General features: G+C 35.4%; 1 protein-coding gene across 1 annotated transcript in view; it reads right to left on the reverse strand.

The window, feature by feature from the left end:
- The window catches only part of NRG3 (neuregulin 3), a 1,196,705-nt gene that overhangs the window by 117,240 nt on the left and 1,054,614 nt on the right, over positions 1-24,851 (reverse strand). Inside the window, exon 4 of the mRNA XM_081563517.1 lies at positions 20,724-20,750. Coding sequence (XP_081419643.1) covers positions 20,724-20,750 — 27 coding nt within the window. The remainder of the gene's footprint in view (positions 1-20,723; positions 20,751-24,851) is intronic.

A 24,851-nucleotide genomic window follows, 5' to 3' on the forward strand; every position in this document is an offset into this window, starting at 1 on the left:
TTTTTTTGTATTGTGCATAGAAACTATAGTATGCATAATATTAAATCTTAAAATTTGTTGAGACTAGCTTTATGGGCTAACATGTTATCATTTTTACAAATGTTAGATATATTCTTGGAAAAAGTTCTCTAAATGTTGAGTATAATATTCATAATGTGTCCATTATATCAAGTTTGTTATTCATACTCCTTATACTCTATATAAGCCTTTAGATTTTTTTGTTTCTTTGATCTAACAAGGGAGGTATATTAAGACTTCCTCTAGTGGTATAGATACTTAAATGATTTAAATACCATCAGTATTACAGATACATAGAAATGCACATATATATATATATATATATATTTTTACCTTTATATATTTTGAGTCTATATAAAGGTAAAAGGTTATATTATCAAGTACATATAAATTTAAAATTTCACATCTTCCTAGTGAACATTTTATTATTAACTAGTGAGAATCTTATCTCCAGTAAACTTTCTTCAAATTTTTATTTTAACATCAATAATACTGCATTGACATTATTCTGGTTATTTTGCCTGGTGTATGCATATGTGTTTCCATTAATTATGATTATTTACATTTAAAAATTTCATTTTAACATTTTCATGGGTTTTATATTTGAATCTCTTTCTCTATTGTTTTCTCATTCTTTATTCTTTATTTGCTTTATTCTGGCTGGACTGAGGAATTTTTGTTTTTAGACTTAAGAAAGTTCATGATTAATCAATATATCTGAATTTTTCAGTGTAAAATAAGAGCCAAATTACAGTTATAAAAATGAATAAAAACACAGTTAAAAATAGAATACCTAAATCTAACAGTATTCAAAAAGTATATCACAATTAAGTTCAGTTTACTCAAAGATTGCAAAATTGACTAATGCTCAAAAACCAAACAATTTAACTGACCACATTAATAAACTACAGGGTAAATCATATAATAATAGATTCAGAAAGTGTTTGCTACAACTTTAATCAAATTTATAATAAAAAAAACAACTTTGCTAACTAGAAATAGAAAGTGACTTTCTTACTGTGATAGCAAGTGGCAACAAAGCCATAAGCAAACATAATTACTGATAAAATGTCAAAAGAGTCCAGTCTGAGATTGGAGATTGGGAATAAGAAAATGAAACACAGTACAACTATCTTCAATCAGTTCTGTATAGGAGGTTCTAGCCAGTGCAAAAAGACAACAAGAAGAAAAAAATATTTATGTTTAAGAATAAAGGATAAAAAATATTCAGATGATATGATTTAACAGACAATCCAAAATATCTGCAGATAAATTATTAGAAGTAATAAGTAAGTACAGTAGGGTCATTAGATATAAAGTCAATGTATTAGAAATCAAATTTCTCTATAGCAACAAAAACATTTAAAAGTAATATTGTTTACAGAAACATAACATTTTAAATATCAAGGGATAAATCTAACAAAGTTGCACAAAACCTCTGGGCAGAAATCTGTAAAACATTATCGAGAAAAACTTTAAAGAAGATCTAAAACAAATCAAGGGCTATACTGTGATCATTATAGAATTAGACTTAATTTTTAAAGATTTACAAGTACTTTACAAACTCATTTGTAGATTTAATGTAACTTCAATGAAAATAAAAATAAGGTAATTTTTCCTCATTTTAAAAAGTTAATTGTAAAATGTATATGGAAACACAAATAGTCCAGGATAATGAGGACACCCTTGGAAAATATTAAGTTTTACCTATTTGATCTATCAGAAATACAGATTTATTATAAAGCTGTAAATTGTATCTTATATAAATAATTACTATAAGAAACTGATAAGAAAATAAGAAAATCCTTTGGTACACAAGTAAGAGATCTAACAAATAACTTCACAAACAAATTATCTGTATGACAAATAAACACAAAAATGTACTCAAACTCCCACTTGGGAGACAATGAGATCCTATTTATATGGAGTATAATGGCAAAATATTAAAACTAGGGACCATTTCAGATGTGGGAGATAATACAGAGTAACAGAAATTCTTACACAGTTCTGGCTGGAATGTAAATTGGTTCAACCTCTTTGGGAAAATAAATGACAAGACAACAAAACCACTGAAACAAAAGAAGTTTGCATTGTCTATTAAATGTGAAGATAAGCACACTCCATGGCCTGACAATGTTAAGTAGAAATGAATAAACACTTGTACAACTATGGCTACTGAAATGCTCAAGCAGAATTATTTTTAATATTCTAAGATTAGGAAAAAAAAAAGGCTACTGTGGTAATTTCATGGCTGCAGTCACCATCTGCAGTGATTTTGGAAATGGGTAAGTCAGTTATTATATAGTCACATAATGAATATATGTTCAAATATGTTTATTAATATACAATTAATCAGGCTAAATTAAACTATTGTATTTAGGTAGTAAAATGCTAAACACAAGCAAGAAAATGAACACCATCTTAGAATATTGATTTTTTTTTTTTATTTCTGAGAGGATGTTGTGGTTTGGAAGGAGCAAGTGATTGGCTTCTCAATAGCCAGCAGTATTTTTTCCCTTGAAATTCATGGTTACTTGGGTTTGTGCTTTATATTAAATGTTTAAACTTTACCCTTAATGTTTTATACATTTTATATATTCACATAAAAAAAAACAACACTTTTTCTACACATAAAGGCACTCAAGTTGTTTAGAAAAAAATATTGCTTAGAAAGATCATGTATATTCCCAATATTTTCTAATAAGGTTTCCATAGCAACTCACGTAGCTGAATAGAGTCTATTAAATTCACTTAGAGTATTGGCTTTTCTGGCTAGCTGTCATCAATCTCAAAATAGAAGTCATTCAGACTGACAGAGTGATGTCACAAGCTATCTTTGTCAAAACAGAAGACCTATAGACCAGCAACAACTCCTCTAAGACTGAATTAATTGAAGATATTGAGAGCAGAGTGCTTCTCATCATTAGGACTCTTGAGAAAACCTCCTACAGAGATTCCTTCAGGGGAAGAGTTGAGCCATCTCAAAGCATCCATTAACCACCTCTGCTATTTTATGGTTAACTCCAATGCTTAGTCTCCAAAACACAATGGATGAGATTTGCTTTAGAGTTAGACGTTGTGATTTTGCAACCTCTCTACTAATATATATATATATATTTTTTTTTTCTATTTGTTTGTTTCTGCCAGAAGCATGTCCACATTAAAGGATCTTATAGAATTTTAGTTCATGTTGAGGATTTTATAAATTACAATTGGCCCCTTAAATCTAATCCATTCTAATTTTGGAATTTCCATGTGCTCTATGCAAACAATTTGCCATTGGGTGACACTGACTACCTACTTTAGTCGTCATCTAAACTACTAAACCAACATCCGCATGTGCACACCTAAAAAGTATCTCAGAATTACTACATCTAAAAATTAACCCAGTACTTAACCTTCCCTCCTCATACTTCCTCCTCTCATGGACTTGTCCATTCTGATAAATAGCAACCATCTTTCCACTTACTGAGTCTAAACGCTTAAATCATCCTTGACTGCTCTCTCCCCCACACCCATTATCTGATTTATCAACAAATCCAGTAAATCTCTCTTCAGTACAGATCCAGACTTTATTTCATCTACCCTACTGCTGAAAGCTTTGTGCAGGTCACATCTTGCGACCTCTGGACCCTTGCAACAGCCCTCTACCTGATCTGTCTGCTTTCCTACTTGATAATTTCTGCCTTTCCTCAAACAAAACAAACAAATGAACAAAAAAACCCATAATACAGATTTGGTCATTCTGGTGCTCAAAACTCTCCAAGGGTTTTTCCATTTCATTCATAGCCAAATTCCTCACTATAACTCATAAAGACATAGCTGATCTGGGTCCCTATAATTTCTCTGATTTCATATCCTGTGATAGATATCCTTGCCCACTCTGCTGCAGACACACAGATCTTTAGTTCTTGAATTTGGGCTCTCCTCTGCTTGGAAAACTTGCCAGAAATCCACATAGCTTGCTCCTTCACCTCAATCTTTTATGTTACTTTCTCAGTGAGTCTTTCCCTGGTATTCTATTTAGAAACTCAACTCCTTATACTGACATTTCCTGCCCTCTTCTACATTTTTGCACTCCTTAAGACTCATTAGAGTCCCATGTGCTTTTTTGTCTTATATGTGTTATTTCCATTACTAGAAATTAGCTCCAAAGAGGCAGGAATATTTTGTTTATTTTAATCATTCTGCGTTCCCAATGCCTATTCAATGATTGGCACTTAGTGCTAGTACACTTTTGTAAAATAAATAAATGACTAAATATTTCCCAAAATGTATCATGATGATCACTTATAATCCAAGAGTTAACAATTGTTCTTTGTAAAAAGGATTTTTTGTGATCAAAATGGTTTGGGGACTTTGCAAATTCCATTTTGCCCTTGGAGTTTTGCAAAGAACATTTTTGTATCAATGGATATAAGGATTTATATAATTTAAAAGCATGTGTTTAATTTTCTTTAACATAGCAGTTCTTCAACACGGAATTTTGACCAAAATTTTCTTTTATACATATGGAACCGCTTATTTAATTTTGAATTTTCTATCATATGAGTGTGTGCCTCTGTGTGTGTGTGTGTATGTATGTATAAAACACTACTTAATATCACTAGAGAACACACCTTAAGAAATTCTATGTTAGAATATAGAATTGGATTTGTCTCCAAGCTCAATTTTATTGAAAGAGTTTATGCTCTTCATAATATCTAATCATCTGGCTCCATTTAGCCAAGGAAAACAGCAATAAAAAGAAGGTCTTAAAAATAGTCCTCATTCACTATACAGTAATGCCACAATGTGTTAGTATTTCTTTAAAAAACGATCTGTAGATTTATCATTGCAAGTTAAATTGTAACTTTAAATAAATAAATGCATCTTATTCAAAATACCTCAATAATATAAACTCTCCTTGTAAAAATAACTGAAGTGCCCACCAGGGAACTGGGCTTTTTGACTTCTGTTTCTACCACAAATTAGTTTGATATAAGTTTTAATTATTTTGGTTAGAGTTTGCCTGTGTTCAGCAAAGAAGAGTATGTTTGCCAATTACCCACATGCTCAGGTTTTCACATAGACCAGTTTCCTTATTTGTGAAGTGGTGGCAATACTTGCATCAGAGGAGATTAACTGGGAAAGTTTGTGCAGGCTCTGGCATAGTGCCTTGCTTCTGCAGTTGCTGGGAAAATACTAGTCCCTTTACCTTCCCTTAATTGTCTGTTTCAATACAGCAAATTTAGCTTCACAAAATGAGCTATAAATATAAAATACACAAAATACATTCAGATGAATATACCTGTGATTTATATGTGTCACGCTTTCATGCACATTTTTCTAATTACCTTAGAGCAAATTATAGAACAAAGCCTTCAGCTGAAGCTCAATTATGCATGTGGATTCTAACAATTTGCTCTATACAGCAGGAGTTGGAAAACTTAATTCAGAGCCAAGTTCTCTCTAATTTGCTGTAAACTCTTTCAACCATACTTTTTGTTTAGTTTAGGTTTTAGTTTTGTTTTTCAATATGAAAGAATTTTAAACATCATCTAGGTAAGAATAGAATGAAACTTCCAGTGGAACAGAAGGTGATGCTAGGGTATGTAAAGACATTATAAGCTACTTAGTGGAAATCTAATCTTCCAATAACACTTAATAAGAACCTGTTATATCTTCATCTCTGAGCTGGGTACAGGGGATCCACAGGTACATGTAGCACAGACTCTCCATGAAAATAGCAATGGAGTATCAGGATCTAATAATAGGAACAACTGACTCTTTGCTATACCATTATCTTCAGCCAGATGAAAACAATGGATGAAAAGACATCTTCCAGGAAATTGAATTTCCAAGAAATTTCTGAAGGATAGGAACTACATCTATATTAAAAGTATTTTTGTTAATTAAAATGGTTTTACAGAGGTGTCATCAAACCTCATTACAAAATCCTCATTGAAGAAGGAATACAGCTATCTAGCCATCAAGATGTAAATAGCAAAATTAAAAGGATGGGAAATTTAAATAGGCTGCAATGGAAAGATAATAGCCCTAAGGGTGGAATAATAAGACTGTTCCTAGTAGCAGGTAGTCAATAACTGCTTGCTGTTGATTCTCAGCTTTGGCTCTAGGTACTTGAGTACAAGCAAGACTTTAACATTGATGGCTGTCACATCATAATAAAAATATTTGAGTCTGGAGTCAAGACTCAAATGTCTCAAAGATTGCTTTGACTCAAGTTATTATAACTAGTCATAGAAATATTCTAAATAAATTGATGTGGCACTGACAAGACTAAACCTCAAACTCCATTATTACTTCAGTTCAGTAAGTCAGTTGGAAAAGATAACATGACACATTTAAAATGGTTTTCACTTCACTGAAAAAACTTTGGAACATATTGATCTGATTTGAACTTTAAAAAGAGTTCAGAATTGTTAAAAGTATATCCCTCTTCTGAGTTACTGAGCACTCACACACATATACCCCTTCCAACTAAAGGACTTTCAAACTCATATATATGAAAAGTGTTGCTGGTGAGAGTTGAGCTCCAAGTCTTTTTTAAAAAAACCTTAAAAAAATAAGATAAATGAGTAAGGGAAATTGAGGGCATATGAAAAGAAAACGGATGGTAGGAGAAAAAAAAATAATTCATTCTTCTATGAAACAATGTTGAAACCAGGGAAATGAAATCATCTTTATTTAATGAAAAAATATCTTTGATAGAAAAATGAAGAAGGATAAAAAAAAGCTCTTATGGCATTTTTAATAAAAGATGTCCATACATATGAGTTAGCATCTGTGTGTGACAGAATCTTAAACTGAACCAGATCTTAACCACTTTCAAAGTTTAAAAGGGGAATTTATTTCCAAGTGACATCCAGGAAAAATTCCCCATAAGGAGCTCTATAATTACTGATTTTGTCAAAATCAAGATGTTACAGTGATCATCCAAAGAAATACAGTGTGAATGAAATCCTTGTGAGAGGAATGAAGAACACATATGAGGGGGCTGTCTGACTAGACGAGCAATGTTTACTTGATTTCCTCCACTGGTGCCTAGTTCTGTTGGAAACACTAATAAAGGGAATGCAGCCATCCAGCATAAACAGACTGAAGGTATAACGCCATCTCTTTAGAACCAAATTTTGAAAAGAGATCTCCAGAAGTCACAGACTTTGCTCTTTTTAGAGAACTGAAACTGAAAACTTAGATGGCATTCCCTGGAATGGCCTGAACAATGGCTCTCATTCTTCAAGATAATGTTAATGTTGGGACTTCCCTAGTGGTCTGGTGGTTAAGATTCTGTTATTACAAATCATGGGACATGGGTTCAATCCCTGGTCATGGAACTAAGATCTCACATGCCACATGTGGCCAAACACACACACACAACTCTATGCCTGTGGTAGTAGTTACACAACTCTGTAAACATACCAAAAATCATCGACTTGTACAAGTAAAGCAAGTGAATTGTATGGTATGTAAATTGTAACTCAATTAAAATCTTTTATAAAAGTAAAGAACCCCAGGTTATTATGGAGTTATATGTTTAAGAAAAGATAACATTCATGTTCAGTTTCTCCTTTCCAGAAGAATCAGAGTGATGGAGATAGACTAAAGGGAAACTTCATCATTTGGTCAGAAATCCACATCACTGAAGTCACTCCAAGGAGGAACAACAGTTTTGGTAGCTCATTTGACTGAGCACTTAAGTGCCAGGCTTTGCAGTAAGTGCTTTATATGCTCTATGTATTGATATTTGATCTTCCCAACAATCCTTTGAGATTGATAAGGCCATCATCCCTCTTACACAGATTGGAAGCTCCAAGATTCAAGATGATGAATCCCAGGCTGTAGGTTACACATTCACTAAAAGAATTAAGTCAAGTTTGCCTGTCCTTTTATGTCAGTTTCTCACCTCGTAGACAGAGATGTGTGCATGTGTGCTAAGTCGCTTCAGTTGTGTCAGACTCTTTGCGACTCCATGAACTGTAGCCCACCAGGCTCCTCTGTCGATGGAATTCTCCAGGCAAGAATACTGGAGTGGGTTACCATGCCCTTCTTCAGGGGATCTTCGCAACCCAGGGATTGAACCCCCTTCTTTTACATCTCCTGCATTGGCAGGTGGGTTCTTTACCACTAGCGCCACCTGGGAATCCCATAGACAGAGATCTCCTACATCAAATGTTAAAAACTAAGAGCCTAGAGTCCATCCCAGAACTACTTCATCCGATATCTAAGGCTGAAAACAGAAATTTACATTTGTAATCAGTGCCTGGAACAAAAATTAAAGTTGAAAGCTCTTGAATTATGTTATTTTGATGACTTAAATTATTCCATTATTCTGTTTCTCAAACTGCAATGATGACTCTAACAGTAAGCACAGATTTATAAGTGATAACAACCAATTCAGGAGCTATTCTATGATAAGATACTTGGTCAATTAGCATCCTCTAAGACAGTAGTCCCCAACATTTTTGGCACCAGGGACCAGTTTCATGGAAGACAATTTTTCCACAGAACTGGGGAGATGGTGAGGGGATGGTTTTGGGATGATTCAAGCACATTACACTTATGGTGCATTTTATTTCTGTCATTATTACGTCAGCTCCACCTCAGATCATCAGGTATTAGACCCCAGAGGTTCTGCTATTCTAGGACACTGGCCCACTTCTAGGGATGTGCAGAACACTTGAATGGGCTAAAAGCCACATCTCTGAAATCCTACCCTTGCCTCAAAGCACAGTTCAAAGTCTATTACGTCCATGGCTCTGCTCACTGCACCTCATTCCCCTCCTCCCCCAGGTGTCTGCCTTTGGTCATTTCTCTATGCTTGACACAGATAAATGGAAATTCCTTTATATAATGTTAACAGTGTTGTTCAAAGAGTAAGCCTTCGTGAATATTTGAAGTAAAATCCTGAGCTTGGCCCAATATCTGGGATTTTGCATGCAGTGCCTTCAGGCAACCTCTACGCACAGCTACTGAGAGAATAAGCTATTTAAATGAAATCTGATCTCTCCCTGCATGAAACCTCTTTCTTTCACAATGAGATAAAATTAAACTTCTTTGGAAGGGCATCATAAGGTCATCATAATCTGCTCTGACCTAATTGACCAATCACACCATCTACCACACTGCCTTTCATGTGTGTTACTTTCTCCAATTACCCGGGTCTTCTTGTCATTTCCTAAAACCCTTGTGTTCTTTTATCTCTTTTAAATATATATATATATTTATTTATTTCTAATTGAAGGATAATTGCTTTACAATATTGTGTTGGTTTCTACCATACATTTACATGAATCAGCCATAGGTATACCTATGTCGCCTCCCTCTTGAACCTCCCTCCCTCCTCCCACCCCATGTCTCATTTTTCTTTCTTTTTTTTTCTTGTCTGTGTTCTTCCTTGTTCCTTTCCCTCATCTTCCCTTCTACCATTTCCCAGCTGCAGGAGTACTGTTTATTCTTCCACGTAAAGATGTTCCCAACTGTTCCAGTGAGATGTGGGTACTCTTCCATCTCTGTTTCTTTCTCCCAAGATTTACCAAGAGTATGGTCCCTAAGATCCTAGCTCTAAGAAACATGCTTCTCTGGAAGAATAATTCAGAAAATGTTGCCTCCTATAATCTTCTCTGTTAGAGTTATGAATAGAAGTATACCAAAGGTTTTGTGAAATTGTACAACAAAGGTATAGAACCTAGTATTCCCCACATGTATGTGAACTCAAGCCCTATTTACATGTGTGAATATGAACCATGTACTAACATCTGGCAGATGTTTGAGAAACTTCTCACATTTTTTGTAAATAACAAATAAATCACTAAAACATCAAACTCCTTTTTCCACCGAACTGCAATGATTAGTTTTGCAAGTCTGTCCCACACACTGAATGTAAACTTTCTTCAGAGTCTTTTGTATTTGTCTTTGTGTTGCTCTGGGTTGGCACACAGCCTGACCTTCTAAAGCAGCTCCATGAATTCTGATTAGCTGAACCACTGAGAGCCCGTGAACTAGACTCTTTGTTTATTGAGAAGCAGCAGTATCATCTTCACTATGCTGCATCTTCAAATGTTCCATCCACCACCCATTTTTTCCCCCTCTCTCCTATTCTGCAGATCCATCCTGGCTCCTGAAGCAATGGTCAGGGAGAACTGCATATAAAAGTCCATTTGTTTTTTTTAACCACTTTGGCATTTACTTTCCAATGACAATCTGAACCTTTTTTAAAAACTTTTTTCTTTTTTCTAGAACATTTCAGAAGATGTTTAGAAACTATTATCAACTACTTCACATTTTAGATAATTGGTATGTAAATATAATTAACTAGTTTATGGTTAAGATCTCAAATTCTTTTGAATCCAGTTTGACAATTCAAAAATCCAGCCCTTTCTGTTAGATTTTAATTCAATCTGATTAAGTACAATCATAATTCACATAAAGTTCAGTAATTTTATGAGTGTCTAATCTATAAAAATATTTCCATTGAAGCAACCAGAAGTTTCACTCCTGGCTGATCTGGATCCTCCATATAGCATTTTTTGTCTCAAATCCACCTACCATTAAATTGATATAACTAATGCTTCATTATATTACAAAAAAGTTGATAAGAATCCATCCAAGGTTGTGCTGAAGTCTATATAGTTGCTACCTACACAGAAACACCCAATCTAGTCACTCAGCAGCTTTATGAAAATTATCCTAATATTAATAAAGCAAAAATGTAGTAGCCCTATGGCATCTTTCAGTGAACAGCCCTGTTCTTTCCAATAGTTCACAAGAAATGCATTCCTCAGTGTCTACGTACAAAACTTCATTTGCCAAATCCATCTATAAATTTACATATTTACATAAATGCCCATTTATCCTTTGTAGAAACCATAACTAATATACCTATATATTTTTCTAGTGTATCTCATGATTATAGCCATTCTTCACAGAAGATAACTGAAAGAATCTGACCCCATCTGAAAAATCTGTTTAAAATAAACTAAAATTCTGAATTTAGTTTATTCATTGAAGTAGTCTGACTTTGTTTAGTGACTTTTACTTCTAACCACTGGAAGTACCAGTATGTACTAATGACTAGTGTTAAATTGATCATACGTATAAAACCAAAATATTACCCTTACACACCTGGCTAGGAAGTTTTGAGGAAGAACAAGTCAAATCAAGGTATGTCTTTATTAAAAGGAAGGAAGGGAGGAAGGAAGGAAACTTGGAGATGCTTGTGATTAAGAGAGCTGAATTATTAGCTCTTATACTGAAATTTACATTAAAAAATTCAGTGTAAAGAGAGAGAGCGGTCATATTGCTGAAGAGAAAAATAAATGAGAAGATGAGACTTTCTTAAGCAGCATTTTGGGAAATCATTGGGAAGATGGTTCAACTCACTATTCCATTTGGTACATGTCAGAGATGGATGTGCAAGGCTTTTATATCACAATGGCATTCAATAGTAGAGGTACTGAACTAATGCCACTCAATCGTCTGTGATCAACAAGAAACCTTCCAATATAATACAACTTCTGTAGATTATTTTCCATGAGATACTGAAACTATCAGCCAATGGGAGCCTTCTGCTACACATGGCAGTTAAAATTCTGAATGTAAAGCTATAAACTGGCATCTGGTTCATTTTCATTGTTTGTCACTTATATAATGTGAATTATTATGTAAGATTCTTATGACCTCATGGTACTTGGAAAACATTACCTCTAAACTTTAGGACTAGATACAAAATTGCATTGTCAGTTGAAACACTGCTGGAGTACAACTTCTCTCAGTTATCACCAACCCCTCACTGTGTTAGGCATTGAACAGCAAGCCAGTAGAATTAAAGAACTCTGTGGAAGACCTAAATAGGCATTTCTCCAAAGAAGACATACAAATAGCCAAAAGGAATATGAAAAGATGCTCAACATCACTAATTATTAGAGAAATGCAAATCAAAACTACAATTAGGTACCACCTCTCACTGGCCAGAAGGGCGATCATAAAAAAATCTACAAACAATAAATGTTGGAGAGGGAATGGAGAAAAATGAATCCTCTTACACTGTTGGTGGGGATGAAAACTGATGCAGACACTATGGAGAACATTATGGAGGTGCCATAAAAAAAAATAAAAATAGAACTGCCATATGGCCCAGCAATACCACTCCTGGGCAAATACCTGGAGAAAACCATAATTCAGAGACACATGAATCCAAATATTCATTGAAGCACTATTTACAATAGTTAGGACATGGAGCAACCTCAATGTACATCAATGGAGGAATGAGTAAAGAAGAGGTGCGTATACACACACACACACACACACACACACACACACAATGGAATATTATTCAGTTATAAAAAGGAACAAAATTGTGCCATTTGCAGAGATATGCATGGTTCTACAGACTGTTATACATAACGAAGTAAGTCAGAAAAAGAAAAAGAAATACTGTATATTAATGCATATATGTGAAATCTAGAAAAATAGTACAGATGAATCTATTTGCAAAGCAGAAATATAGACACAGATGTAGAGAACAAAGGTATGGACACTAAGGAGGGGGAAAGAGCAGTGGGACAAATTGGGAGATCGACACATATACACTATTGATACTATGTATAAAATTGATTAACTACTGAGAACTTACTGTATAGCATAGGTGTAAAAAAAAAAGTACTATCTGTTTGTAGGACAAATATTAAGGTAAAAATTCATTCCAATATACATTAGATGCAGAGGAATATTGTTTGATTCCATGTATATGAGATACCTAGAATAGTCAAATTCATAGAGTCAGAAAACACATTAGTAGATGCCAGGGGCTGGGGGTTGGGGGTGAGTGAGGAGACAGGGAGCTAGTGTTTAATGGTGACAGAACTTCGTATTAGGAAGGTGAAAAATTTGGGAGATGAATGATGGTGAGAATTGCACAACAACTTGAATATACTTAGTGCCCTTGAATGTACAATTAAATATGATTAAAAGAGTATGCTTTGTATTATGTAACTTTACCACAATAATAAAAAAAATTAAAAAAAGAACTCTGGAGGAAGATAGACTTTGATTCAAATCCTGTTTTGCCATTTCCTTGCTCTTTGGATGAGATATTTCACTTAAACAGACATCAGTTTGTCATTTATAAGTTAAGGATATAAATAGGTCCTACATCATGCAAGTTTTTGAGAGTACAACTAATACAAATCTGGTGGCACATGTCAAGCATTAAATGATGTTAATATAGTACTCTGAGATATCTGCTTTTTCATGTGATTTAATATAAGAAAAAACTAAACAAATACCCTTTTGAATGAACACATGTGAATTAATACCCTCTACAAACACATTTACCCATAAAGCAGTATTTTATTGTATAAGATAATGACACCACCCTTATGGCAGAAAGTGAAGAAGAACTAAAAAGCCTCTTGATGAAAGTAAAAGAGGAGAGTGGAAAAGTTGGCTTAAAACTCAACATTCAGAAAACTAAGATCATGGCATCCGATCCCATCACTTCATGGCAAATAGATGGGGAAACAGTGTAAACAGTGTCAGCCTTTATTTTGGGGGGCTCCAAAATCACTGCAGATGGTGATTGCAGCCATGTAATTAAAAGATGCTTACTCCTTGGAAGGAAAGTTATAATCAACCTAGATAGCACATTAAAAAGCAGAGACGTTGCTTTGCCCTCAAAGGTCCATCTAGTCAAGGCTATGGTTTTTCCAGTAGTCATATATGGATGTGAGAGTTGGACTGTGAAGAAAGCCAAGTGCCAAAGAATTGATGCTTTTGAACTGTGGTGTTGGAGAAGACTCTTGAGAGTCCCTTAGACTGCAAGGAGATTCAACCAGTCCATCCTAAAGGAGATCAGTCCTGGGTGTTCATTGGAAGGACTGATGTTGAAACTGAAACTCCAATATTTTGGCCACCTCATGCGAAGAGCTGATTCATCGGAAAAGACCCTAATGCTGGGAAGGATTGGGGGCAGGAGGAGAAGGGGACGACAGAGGATGAGATGGTTGGATGGCATCACTGACTCGATGCGCATGAGTTTGGGTAAACTCCGGGAGTTGGTGATGGACAGGTAGGCCTGGCGTGCTGAGATTCATGGGGTCGCAAAGAGTCGGACATGACTGAGCGACTGAACTGAACTGAATGATATAGTCAACTGAATATAAACATTTCTGTCCCAAGTAAGTCTAAATCAGAGATTTCAGCCCAAAGAAGGGGGTTCCTCACTATTGTATGTCTAATGTAATTTCATAAATTAGGGCATACCCATGAATTCATCTGCCTGACATATGAGTTTGTTAGATTTAAAGGAATACACACCAAGTCATTCAGAATAAGCAGCATAGCTTTAAAGAAAGTATCCCTATCTTGTATCATCTAAACAGAATTAGAAACTGGTTGTTTCTCAGGAAATCCTCTTTAGACATTACTAAAATATTCTAAAACTATTTTTTTTACATGAAGGGATGAAGAGATATTAAATATATGGTAAAGTTTGAAGTTTGAAATCCTAAAGGAAATCAGTCCTGAATATTCATTGGAAGGACTGATGCTGAAGCTGAAGCTCCAATACTTTGGCCACCTGATGTGAAGAACTGACTCATTGGAAAAAACCCTGAAGCTGGGAAAGATCGAAGGCAGGAGGAGAAGGGGGCAACAGAGGATGAGATGACTGGATGGCACCACCAACTCGATGGACATAAATTTGAGCAATTCCATCTGGGAGTTGGTGATGGACAGGGAAACCTGGCATGCTGCAGTCCAATTGTCAGACAAGACTGAGTGACTGAACTGAACTGAAATGTTTGAAATAATAATGTTCTCAATTCTGAACCTACACACATTAAGCGATAGACATTTCTAACTCTCTTCTTATAGAAAACTCAGTATTTCTTCCTTTTGTCTTCTTTTTATTTTAGCTTCAAAATGTAGGAGTATTTTAGAATATCTTTTTACGATTATAGATAAAAAAACTTACTTGTCCCAAATTTTATAAATCTTTTAATTTAAAAAAAATATACCAGAGTTTACTTAGACTGCATAAATATATTATGCTATCCTAAACACAATAACAAAGCACAAACAAGACATTTAACGGACAGACTTCATTTTATTTTTCTATATGAATATGAAAGAAATTTGCATAAAAAGTCTCCCACACAACATTTAGCTCTTCTTGGGGTTTCGTAATACGTTTGCAAATAGCACTGCAATTGCTTTTATATGAGCATTTTTTATGCCTAGAACATCAGATTCATCAGGGTATTGTCAGAGACATGGCTGTGTAACAAATAGCTCAATGGCTATAATGAGATATGCTCCGTGACAGAGCACCTGACAGAGTAGCAAGATATTTCTCAGTTAAGAAATCCTTCTTCATGATTGATGCACCTTCCAAACCTGACCAGTCTGACATGCCCTTTGGCCAGCTGTCTCCTCTGGATGACTGGTTGCATTTCTCACACAACTCAACAAGCACTTGTGCTTACAAAAAACTTTGTCTATAACATCTCCTCATCTATCCATGCTATGAGGAAAAGTTTGAATATCTGACTTTTAAATTATAAATTTCTCCCTCATGCGTGGATGAATGAGTAGGTTACATCATGAATTCAAGAAATATTTTTGATTATTAGTTTACTATAAATCTTTTAATTTTTTACAAACAACTTTGCATTTTTACACACCTTCAAACTCCTTTCCTAACTATGTCAGTTAACTGTATTTTTTAAAATGATACTACATTCTAAAGCAGTTACCTGTTTGTTGAAATTTGCATTGTTCCAACCCCAGTCACATCATTAGAAAAATTCATGAATATATTTATGGAAAAATACTTTTGAGTGCTAACAGTTTTATGGACATTAGGTTTGACATGGCTTATTCAGTAGGGTAATTATTTTTCAAAATTAATAAATCCAAGACGCTTTTTGGTGAAGTGTTTTTACTGAAGTTAATGTCCTCTTTTCAGTTCTAAATTAGTGACACTAGGGAGCTCAGAGACCCAGATAGAGAGACTGAAATAGAAAGGCTCTGACTAAGTAGAAGCAAAGTGAAGCTAGTATAGATTTGGACTAGAGAAACACTTGATATAGTTTATCCACTTTGGCTGGTACCCAGCTTGAATTCCTCCCCCTTACCCCTCTCCCTTATCCCCAGGAAGATGTTTCTAAATTTCCTAAGCCCATTTAGCATTTAGGTGGCTTTCACTCTCTTTTTCTTTCATTGTATTTTGCCTATGCATTTTTTTTTGCCTATGCATCTTAATAGCACTTGTTATATCACCTCAGTTATGTGTAGCTTTCTCTATTTTTAGTTTCAGAGGCTTTGGTCATTAAGGGATGTGGATTATGTATCTTCTGCATTTTCCATATCTTATACATTTAGCATATAATAAATGTGATTAAATTATAATAATTAACTAATAATAGAATTCTTGAAGCATATAATTTGCAGTTCTCTGCTATAAATAAGAATTTGTTGAACTTGATGTGTTCGGGTTTTGAGTCTGATCACTGAGTGCACATACACCATGGTCACTAGGATTACAAACAACTGGGGAAAAGATGTATGTGTAAGATTATGCCACATGCCATAACTAAAGAATCAAATGCCACAACTAAAGATCCTACATGCCACGATGATGATCAAAGAGCTCAAGTGCTGCAACTAAGACCTGGTGCAGCCAAATCCTATTTTTATTTTTTTTTAAGGATTATCACTTTATGATCTATGTTCCAACCCAAGGAAAGATGAAATTTGCATTACCCAAAGCAAGAATGATGAAAGTTGAGAACAAAGGTATTCTGGAATTCATTAATACAGAACTAGCACTGATTATTTGTAAGGCACACCAATAAACTGACATAATTAAATTTCTAGGGAGTATGCCTATATATTGGCTAACCAATTTAATTTATACCTAGAGATGCCATAGTATTAGGGTGATATCTTCCATGGAACAATTTTACCCATGTGAATTTTAATATTATGAGTTAAATCTCAAAAATACTTATTCCCAAAGCAATGAACAGAATATTACACATTCAGTTAGAGGAATCGGTGGGGGTGAATAGTGTCTAGAATTAGTGAGGTCAGTGAAAACAGTTTATTCATTAAGTCTGTAAACCTATTCACCATTCAGAATACTCCATTATTTACCATTATCTATATGCTTACTAAGTACTCGCTTTAACTCTGCCTTTAGCCAATCACTTCCCTCCAAGGCAAACTTGACTGTTGGAGTCAGATATTTGCGCATTGAGAATCCATTCCCTTTAAGTCTTTCTTTTTTTTTTTTTTTTTAATTTATTGATTTATTTTAACTGGAGGCTAATTACTTTACAATATTGTGGTGTTTTTTGCCATACATTCACATGAATCAGCCATGGGTGTACATGTGTTCCCCATTCTAAACCCCCTCCCACCTCCCTCCCCATCCCATCCCTCAGGGTCATCCCAGTGCACCAGCACTCAGCACCCTGTCTTTAAAGTTATGCTTTGACTTCAACTTTTGTTAAGATTCATTATAACACCAGTTAGACTTGAGATTCACATAGATGAATGAGACAATAGCTTCTTATTTTTGCCTACTGGTAATAATTTTTGCCTACTGGTAATAATTTTGAATGTTTTAAAACAGATAATACATATCTTGATTCCACAGCAAATCATTATACTGTAAGGTATCAATGCCACTGAAAATCCTCAGGGAAAGTTCAATAGGATAATGACGCATCTGTTTCTTTCAATAACAATAATTATCACTGGTGTAGCAAGTTTAATTTACCATAACCATGGCCACACTGATTACGGAGTTTAATGCTACCCCAGTCCCACATACCACCAGGCCTTGTTTCTTATATCTACAGTCATTCTACTATATAACTTCTGGAGCCTTTCTTCTCTGAGCCAGCAATCATCACCATTTAATGGAGAACATTTCTCTACTGATTAGATTAAGTGCTTGCTATCCTCAAATGACTGTTGATACTCTGTCTTCCATGCTGCTACAGCCCATCATCATCAGTAAAAGAAGAAAGTACAAACCACATATCTCTCTCAAAAATTTATACTCTACCACATCACCATATCCACAATTTCCTGTAATTCCTAGTCCATATGACTACAACCTCTTCATGCCAACAATTTGCTTGAGGACACACATGGTAACTACTCATTAATTCCATTCAAATTATACATTCCTTATTCATTTCATTACATACCTATCTTATAGTCTGCAATGCTTCATTTCAACATGATCTTGAATTTCATTGCCCTTATAAGCTTTCATCACATCTATCTAGCAAAATCCCAAATCTGCAGAAACTAAGCTGTTTTTTCTATGATCTAATACTTAGATAATAAAGCACTAACAAGTAATATCATACAACAGGAATATCAATTTTAATATGAATATGTAATCACTGATTTCTAATTAACTCTCAAAACTTATAAAAAAATAACTATCAATATCTTCTACCAGACACAACAAAGGTACCCAGAATTCAAAATTTCCAAACCTAATCTAGTAAAAATCTCCCATAAATCTGTTCTTTTAGTCTTATTGTTCAGAAAATGGATCCACATTTTATCTAAACATGCAAACTATAAAGCTTGTAGTCATCCCTGATAATCACCCTTATCTACCTTTCAACATCAATTCCTTTCAAATACTTGTTGCCATGTTTCCAATATCTATAAATGTTTCACATCTTCTATTATCACATTATGCTTTTTTTAATTTATTTTTTTATTGAAGGATAATTGCTTTATAGAATTTTGCTGCTTTCTGTCAAACCTCAACATGAATCAGCCATAGGTATACATATATCCCCTCCCTTTTGAACCTCCCTCCCATCTCCCTCCCCATCCCATCCCTCTAGGTTGATACAGAGCCCCTGTTTGAGTTTCCTGAGCCATACAGCAAATTCCCGTTGGCTATCTATTTTACATATGGTAACGTAAGCTTCCATGTTACTCTTTCCATACAACTCACTCTCTCCTCCCCTCTCCCCATGTCCATAAATCTATTCTTTATGTCAGTTTCTCCACTGCTGCCCTGAAAATAAATTCTTCAGTATTATTTTTCTAGATTCCGTATATATGTGTTAGAATATGGTATTCATCTTTCTCTTTTCAGACTCACTTCACTCTGTATAGTAGGGTCTAGGTTCATCCACCTCATTAGAACTGACTCAAATGCATTCCTTCTTATGGCTGAGTAATATTCCATTATGTATGTGTACCACAACTTATTATCCATTCATCTGTTGATGGACATCTAGGTTTCTTCCATGTTCTAGCTATTGTAAATAGTGCTGCAATGAACAATGGGATACATGTGTCTCTTTCAATTTTGGTTTCCTTAGGGTATATGCTTAGGAGTGATTGCTGGGTCATATGGTGGTTTTATTCCTAGCTTTTTAAGGAATCTCCATACTGTCTTCCATAGTGGCTGTATCAATTTACATTCCCACCAACAGTGCAAGAGCGTTCCCTTTTCTCCACACCCTTTCCAGCATTTATTGTTTGTAGACTTTTTGATGAGGGCCATTCAGACCGGATATTATCACACTATTCTGAACGAATATTATTTTGCCTCAAATACAACTTAGAAACACTCAATTTTATATTTATCAGTTTTTTTCCCTAATTATCAACTGATAATTTCCTAGACTGTAAGTTCCAGCAAATCAGCTTTTATGGCCCATTTTTACTCATTATATTATCTGTAGCATTTTGCATTTTTTCTTTGCTTAGAGTGAGCAGTTGATACATATTTGCTGAATTAATGGGTGTATGGATACATGAATACAAGCAAATTTACAGGTATTATCACAATAAACATATTCATGTATGAAACAAGTGTTCATATCTATATTATATGAGAAAAACCTAAAGTCCAACAAAAGCCAATCAAGGAGAAACTATAAATTTGGATTCAAATTTGGATCTTCAATTTCACTAACTTTAACTCCTAGGTATCTTTCCATTTTAGTACCATGATGCCTATCAGCTCTATGGAATGTGTTTTTAAATCATTTTATTATAATATAGACTCAGAAAATTATGTCCAATTCTTAATGTAATTATCTATGGGTATAGAAAATAATTACTGTGGGAGGTATTCTAATCCTTTTAAAAACACAGCATAGACTACAAATACTTCCCAAATAATATTTTAACTTGGTAAATGAAAACGTTAATAGAACCCATACTCCAGAATTAAGATTGACCAAAATGTAGCCAAATTATTCACCATGCAAAAGGAAAAAAAAGAGCAGAAAGTAACAAAAACTGATATTTTAAACCATCACCATTATCATCTACCATTTATTGAGCCTACGCCATTTACAGACATTGTGTTAAACAATTTATGTGTGTAATAAAATGGGAACTAGTTTACCCCTACTTACAGATAAGAAACTTGAGAATTAAGAAAACAAAGCTAGAAGCCAAATCCAACTTCTGTCAGTTTTCAAAGCAGCACTTAACATTAAATTGCCTTCTCAGTAAGTAGTTAAGTCATTCATTTTGAGCCACTACTTAGTGAAAAATTGACAAAAACATTTTTTTTTTTTTTACTACTAATAGCATCTGATAGTGAGACATTTCAATTATAATCAGATGAGAAAGAAGAACATTATACACATTATCAAACGTAGCTTTTCTGGATATTTAAGGAGAAAATTGTTTAGTCTTACCCATAAATTCAATCCCCAAGTGGTCTGCTACACCGAAGTCAGCACATAAGGAAGGAAAAAAGAAAATGAGGAAAAGGTTAGAGAAAATTCCACACAGAAATCAATGCTTATAAGGTTAACCTTTCAAGGCAAAGACTGTGTCTCAGTTACAACAACGTTTGCTTGCAAAAGATAATTTACAGTTTGCCCACAATTAGGGGTGCTTTGAACACTGATTGGTATTTCCCAACAGCCTGGAATTGAGATGGAATAATATTAGTGAGTATGCTAAGTATTATTCCCTGGTGGTTCAGTGGTAAAGAATTCTCTTGTGAATGTAGGAAACATGGGTTTATCCCTGGGTCAGGAAGATCCTCTGGAGGAGGAAATGGCAACCCACTTCAGTATTCTTGCCTGGGAAATCCCATGGACAAAGGAGCCTTGAGGGCTACAGTTCATGGGATTGCAAAAGAGTCAGACATAACTTAGCAACTAAACAAAAACAACATGCTAAGTATAAATTTAGCCCATAAAAAAGGAAAGAAAGGAAGGGGAAAAGGGAGGGAGAAAAGGAAGAGAGCAGGGAAGGAAGAAAGTGAAAAAAAAAAAAACTATTCATACAAAGCATATCTGGAGCTAAAGTTACTTCTGGAACTCATGAAATTTTATGTAGAATAACACTCGTTTAGCATTAATTTGAACTTCTATGTTAATAATAGGTAGGTAAAGAACATCCATAAAGAATGAAGGGATGGAGCCAAAGCAAAAATGCCGGAGTCCTGCTCCAGCTGGTCCAGGGGTTCCCTCAGGATGGACGGCGTGGGCGATGCGAATGAGAAGACACAGCGAGTCTCGGTGTTTCCAAGTGTCTCCTGCCTTTATTGTTTTTTAAGACAGCTTTTATATCTTTAGTGGTACATAGAAACAAATGTATAGAGTCATATCAAATCAGCTTAATGGGTCAACAGTGTTCACCTTTACCGACATCGTTTGCATATCTTAGTTCATTTTGTTTACATCATCTTCTGGCCTGGGGGCCTGCCAACATCTTGTGACTCTCCTATTGATAAGGGTTGATCAGTCAGAACACTTTTGTATCAGGCACAGCAGGAAAGAACCCATCAATAGAAAGTTTCAAGGCAAAACCTGTTTTCGGTAATTTACTTTACGCCTTGAGCTTAACAGAAAAGAATGTGGTCCCATAAAGTCATAGAACAGCAAGCTGAAGGTCAGCTCTAAGTAAGAATCTTCAGTTAAATCAACAATTGTCTCACTATTTGTATTACAGCTAAACTTCTATTTATATAAATCTTCAACTATTATGCTTTTATTATATAGGCTAAACACGTTAAGAGTAAAAACATAGCGAGGAAATATAGACTAAGCAACAGTTTCACAAAGCAACATTTCCTATATTTCCCAACAAGCCTTTTTTCCTGCGAAGGGTTTTGTGCCCATAGGGGCTTTTCGTGTGGAGGCTCTCAATGCTGTTTTATTATTAAGGAACAGTCATGCACATTAGCTCCAAAGGCACAGGTACATTTATTAAACAAACCAATATGTTAGCAAAAGGAATTTAGATCAGCATACTCTATATCCCAGATAATTTTATTTAGGGTGCTACCGTTCAGGGGCCTTGTTGATTGAGGTTTCAGACTGATCTATTTCAGAAGAGAATCAGGAAAAGCCTTTTGTCCAAGTCACAGAAGACAAGAAGAGGTCTATTATAGCAAGCGTCAGAAAGAGAGATCTAATTTTTAAGGTGAGAGCTGAGGCAGCCTCTCGAGAATCCTGGAGGCCTGAGAAGCCGTGCTCAAATCAGCCCTCTTTCTCATGACTCTGTCATGGGTGGGATCTCGTGAGCTGGCTCCCAGCACAAAAACAACGCCATTGTGGATGTGACTGGTGATGGAAGCAAGGTTGGATGCTGTAAAGAGCAATATTGCATAGGCACCTGGAATGTTAGGTCCATGAATCAAAGCAAATTGGAAGTGGTCAAACAGGAGATGGAGAGAGTGAACGTTGACATTCTAGGAATCAGCGAACTAAAATGGATGGGAATGGGTGAATTTAACTCAGGTGACCATTATATCTACTAACTACTACTACTAAAAATGGAGTAGCCATCATAGTCAACAAAAGAGTCTGAAATGCAGTACTTAGATGCAATCTCAAAAATGACAGAATGATCTCTGTTCATTTCCAAGGCAAGCCATTCAGTATCACAGTAATCCAAGCCTATGCCCTGACCAGTAACGCTGAAGAAGCTGAAGTTGAATGGTTCTATGAAGACCTACAAGACCTTCTAAAACTAACACCCAAAAAAGATGTCCTTTTCATTATAAGGGACTGGAATGCAAAAGTAGGTAGTTAACAGATACCTAGAGTAACAGGCAAATTTGGCCTTGGAGAACCACATGAAGCAGGGCAAAGGCTAACAGAGTTTTTCCAAGAGAATGCACTGGACATAGCAAACAGCCTCTTCCAACAACACAAGAGAAGACTCTACACATGGATTAACACCAGAAGGTCAATACTTAAATTAGATTGATTATACTCTTTGCAGCCAAAGATGGAGAAGCTCTATGCAATCAGCAAAAACAAGACCAGGAGCTGACTGTGGATCAGATTATGAACACCTTATTGTCAAATTCAGACTTAAATTGAAGAAAGTAGGGAAAACCATTAGACTATTCAGGTACGATCTAAAACAAATCCCTTATGATTAAAGAGTGGAAGTGACAAACAGATTCAAGGGATTAGATCTGATAGACTAAGTGCTGGAAAAACTATGAATGGAGGTTCATGACATTTTACGGGAGGCGGTGATCAAAATCATATCAAAGGAAAAGAAATGCAAAAAGGCAAAATGGTTGTCTGAGGAGGCCTTACAAATAGCTGAGAAAAGAAGAGAAGAGAAAGGCAAAGGAAAAAAGGAAAGATATATCCATTTGAATTCAGAGTTCCAAAGAATAGCAAGGAGAGATAGGAAAGCCTACCTCAGTGATCGATGCAAAGAAATAGAGGAAAACAATAGAATGGGAAAGACTAGAGATCTCTTCAAGAAAATTAGAGATAACAAGGTAACACTTCATGCAAAGATGGGCACAATAAAGGACAGAAATGGTATGGACCTAACAGTAACAGAAGATATTACGAAGAAGTGGCAAGAATACACAGTTCAGTTCAGTTCAGTTGCTCAGTCATGTCTGACTCTCTGCGACCCCATGAACTGCAGCACGCCAGGCCTCCCTGTCCATCACCAACTCCTGGAGTCCACCCAAACACATGTCCATTGAGTAGGTGATGCCATCCAGCCATCTCATCCTCTGTCGTCCCCTTCTCTTCCTGCCCTCAATCTTTCCTAGCATCAGGGTCTTTTCCAATGAGTCAGCTCTTCACATCAGGTGGCCAAAGTACTGGCATTTCAGCTTCAGTATCAGTCCTTCCAATGAACACCCAGGACTGATCTCCTTTCGGATGGACTGGTTGGATCTCCTTGCAGTCCAAGGAATTCTCAAGAGTCTTCTCCAACACCACATTTCAAAAGCATTAATTCTTCTGCACTCAGTGTTCTTTATAGTCCAACTCTCACATCCATACATGACTACTGGAAAAACCATAGCCTTGACTAGACGGACCTTTGCTGGTAAAGTAACGTCTCTGCTTTTTAATATGCTGTCTAGGTTGGTCATAACTTTCCTTCCAAGGAGTAAGTGTCTTTTAATTTCATGGCTGCAATCACCATCTGCAGGGATTTTGGAGCCCAGAAAAATAAAGTCAGCCACTGTTTCCACTGTTTCCCCATCTATTTGCCATGAGGTGATGGGACCGGATGCCATGATCTTAGTTTTCTGAATGTTGAGTTTTAAGCCAACTTTTTCACTCTCCTCTTTCACTTTCATCAAAAGGCTCTTTAGTTCTTCTTCACTTTTGGACATAAGGGTGGTGTCATCTGCATCTCTGAGGTTATTGATATTTCTCCTGGCTATCTTGATTCTAGCTTGTGCTTCCTCCAGCCCAACGTTTCTCATGATGTACTCTGAATAGAAGTTAAATAAGCAGGGTGACAATATACAGCCTTGGCGTACTCCTTTTCCTATTTGGAACCAGTCTGTTGTTCCATGTCCAGTTCTAACTGTTGCTTCC

Source organism: Giraffa tippelskirchi, chromosome 2 (genome assembly GCF_054371585.1).
Source record: "Giraffa tippelskirchi isolate mGirTip1 chromosome 2, T2T-mGirTip1v1.2.pri, whole genome shotgun sequence".
NCBI lineage: Eukaryota > Metazoa > Chordata > Mammalia > Artiodactyla > Giraffidae > Giraffa > Giraffa tippelskirchi.